This window comes from Enoplosus armatus, chromosome 21 (genome assembly GCF_043641665.1).
Source record: "Enoplosus armatus isolate fEnoArm2 chromosome 21, fEnoArm2.hap1, whole genome shotgun sequence".
Lineage (NCBI taxonomy): Eukaryota > Metazoa > Chordata > Actinopteri > Centrarchiformes > Enoplosidae > Enoplosus > Enoplosus armatus.
The window spans coordinates 6,273,247-6,275,351 of NC_092200.1; the positions used below are offsets into that span (position 1 = coordinate 6,273,247).

The 2,105-nt window shown below is 40.5% G+C and overlaps 1 protein-coding gene across 1 annotated transcript; it reads right to left on the reverse strand.

Annotated features, from left to right (window-relative positions):
• Positions 1 to 771: 771 nt before the first annotated feature.
• On the reverse strand, positions 772 to 1,773 carry LOC139304000 (B-type lectin plumieribetin-like). Its single transcript, XM_070927817.1, is given in 3 exon segments — positions 772 to 1,251; positions 1,406 to 1,499; positions 1,762 to 1,773. Coding segments are annotated over 2 exon segments (351 nt in total). The 5' UTR covers positions 1,496 to 1,499; positions 1,762 to 1,773; the 3' UTR covers positions 772 to 990.
• Positions 1,774 to 2,105: the final 332 nt, after the last annotated feature.

Consider the following 2,105-nt stretch of genomic DNA (forward strand, 5'->3'; position numbering starts at 1 on the left):
CCATATAGAGATAGCAAAGAGTGTTTAAGAACTCTAGATTTTAGAGCAGTAGGGGAAGTTTATCAAGTGCTGAGTTTTTCCACCAACAACAACATCCCGACCAAGCTGAGCCCTCATGACCACTAAGTCAAGAACTAGGCCTAAGTCCAGCTCCTCTGGCATGCATCAGGCCTAAAATGAGAATAAAGACCAGAATAAAGAGCCAACTTTCACCTCCCTCTGACCTCAAAGCAGAGATGAAAACACACTCATCTTCCTCTCGGCGGAGCACAGAGTGGAGGGTACGATGTGAAATGTAGCGTATGAAGAATTTTGGTCTTTAACAAGTCTACACACAACACATTGGATTACTACCAATGCTTCTTTTGGCAGTGAGTTCAACATATTTTGAAGGTTAGCTAAACCCCTGATATTTACTGGCATTTACTTTTAAAGGATAGCAAGACCAGACAAGAGAGACAATCTGCTGCACAAACATCTAGGGGCTGTTTTCTATTTGGTTTCCCAGGTTTTTGTAAATATGAAATAAATACTTGTCCTTTTGATGTGGTTAGTACCAATGTTATTCATCAGTAATATTATGAGTATAGAATATTTTCAATGCATGATAATGGGAGCCACCATTAGATGAAACATTTATCTGGGTTTTTTTTTTTCATGTTGTTTGTTGTAATCTGACTAGAATCCCTCTGTGTTTTACTACAGTGTTGAAGTTGTGGGCTAAAAAAAAATATTACTCATTTTTGACTGTAACAAAACTCATATTTCAACTCAGTTTCCATGTTTTCTTTGTTTTGAGTTCATCAAAAATGTGGATAAAAGCAGTGTATCAATACAATATGTTAAACATTCACAAGTAAAGGAGTTGTACATTCACAAGGAGCAGAGACGCATACTTTAGTCTCACAACAAATAGAGGAGCCAAGATTACAAAGCAGGCAGGTTTACTGGTGACATCCAAACATGACTTGCACATACAATGAATCAGCATCACTTCATGCCGTTGGAGTTAGCAGAGCTCCAAATATCTTGACACTCTTTGCTCACCACCAGTTTGCCGTCAGTGGTCAGATGAAGACGGCACATGTTACAGCTGGATTTGGAGGTGTTTGTGTGCCACTTGGCTTCGGCATCCTTGTTGTACAGGACCAGGTTGCAGTCATCCTGCATGCACAAGCAGATAACGTCTGATCCTTCAGTGTCTGAAGCTCACACCGGCTTCCAGCCATAGACGACAAAGTTGCCATCATCCTGCAGGCAGAGAAGGAGAAATTTGACTGTTATCAGAATGTGCATTTCCAAACACTTGCTCGCTTACTTTTGCATGTACTTTTACGCAGACCAGTACACGTGTATCATGCATCCCATAAGTGTCTTGAGTGCACAAATATTCTGAGTTACTCACCTGGAAAACAGCCTTCCACTCCCCGTTGTTGAACATCAGGAAGTCTCCCTTGCGGAGCTCATCATTTTTGGACAAGTAGCTTCTGCTCATGATTCTGCAACAAAAAGAAAGTCTGTGTTGTATCCAACTAAAACACTGAATGAAATGCACTGAAATCATGTTTTATGAGTTGGTTTGCCGTTTCATTCGTGCACCACCATAGAAGTTATTTTTCACTTTACATTAGTTTATACCCACAATAAGCCACCTATTAAAAACTCCATTTGGATTTAACAGTAAACTGCAATGACCGCTTCATGCATTAAACTACTCTTGCACAGTAATGTATGATCCATCAGTGTAAATGTATAGAGTACTTAAGGGCTTGAATATTCCACCTCAGTCAGACTGCAAGCAGAGGAAAATGTGAAAAGTGAAATTCCATTTTTATATCCTGTACCTAAGCCTGGGTTGGAGAGGGAAAGGGGAGAGTGCCACGCCCCTCTTCTTCTAAAAGTTCCTGTTAATTGGCTGGTTGGACTTGTATTAATCCCCCCAAACATCACACCCTGCTGTCACATGTTTGGGCTTGAATGACATAAGCATGATCTCCTGAGAGTGACATGTTTGAGAGAGGGACTGTCATTGATGGATGTGGGACCCACACGTCGAATATGTTTACATATTAATCAGTGATTGTCGCCGTAATTAGCAACTAATA